This window comes from Galeopterus variegatus, unplaced genomic scaffold, assembly GCF_000696425.1.
Source record: "Galeopterus variegatus unplaced genomic scaffold, G_variegatus-3.0.2 Scaffold109572, whole genome shotgun sequence".
Classification (NCBI taxonomy): domain Eukaryota; kingdom Metazoa; phylum Chordata; class Mammalia; order Dermoptera; family Cynocephalidae; genus Galeopterus; species Galeopterus variegatus.
Window position 1 is genome coordinate 1 of NW_007835683.1, and position 743 is coordinate 743.

Sequence of the window (743 nt, forward strand, 5' to 3'; positions counted from 1 at the left end):
CCTTGGAGGCCACAAGGTCTTTGAGGCAGTTCAGGTCAGCCTGGAGCCTGGAAATCCCACCATAGACAACTGGCTCCATCTTAGAAGCCAGAAAAGCATTTTCAAAGCAACTCAGTAACTGCTGCACGGATTTCTTAAACGCAGCTGTGGCTTTCTCATCCACATGAACACAGTAGACGTTTTGGGGCATGTAGATTGCCCTAAAGAGCCTGGAGAAAGTATCAAAGTCCTTGTGGATGGCCATGACATATGCCAGAGGGAACTCAGCTTCTTCTTCTGACAGGGGGCTTGTGATGTAGTGATTCTGGGTCAGGTAGTCCTCGCAAGGGACACTTCGCAAAGGCAAGGACGTCTTTCTCCACAAAAAGACCGATTTCTCTTCTAAGGCATAATTGCAGGCATCTATTGTAAAATACCGTTCACTGGAACTGTTTAGCCTCTCCGAACGTTTTGTTGGTCTCAGTTGGCTACGATAGAGTATCACATAAATAACCACACTGAGCATGGTGAAAGTTAAAAAGTAATGCCTCCAAAAGTCCATTATTTTCACTTCCCTGAGGAAGGAACCTCTCCTCAGAGATGGAGAAATGATCGGTTTCTGAAACCACAAGTATGAGAGATGGGATTGACTGCTCTTGCCAGTCTTGGATTTCAACAGCTTCTCCAGAGGGCTGGCTGTTTCTCCCGAGTGCTTTAATCCCCACGTACCCTGTACTTCGGTGTCTCGTCCATCCTCCTTGGGG

General features: G+C 47.2%; 1 protein-coding gene across 1 annotated transcript; it reads right to left on the reverse strand.

Annotated features, from left to right (window-relative positions):
• Window positions 1-4: 4 nt before the first annotated feature.
• LOC103584783 lies at window positions 5-505 on the reverse strand (the record flags this gene model as incomplete). Its single annotated transcript, XM_008565648.1, has 1 exon — window positions 5-505. A coding segment is annotated over exon 1 (501 nt), but the record flags the coding sequence as incomplete, so codon positions are not given.
• Window positions 506-743: the final 238 nt, after the last annotated feature.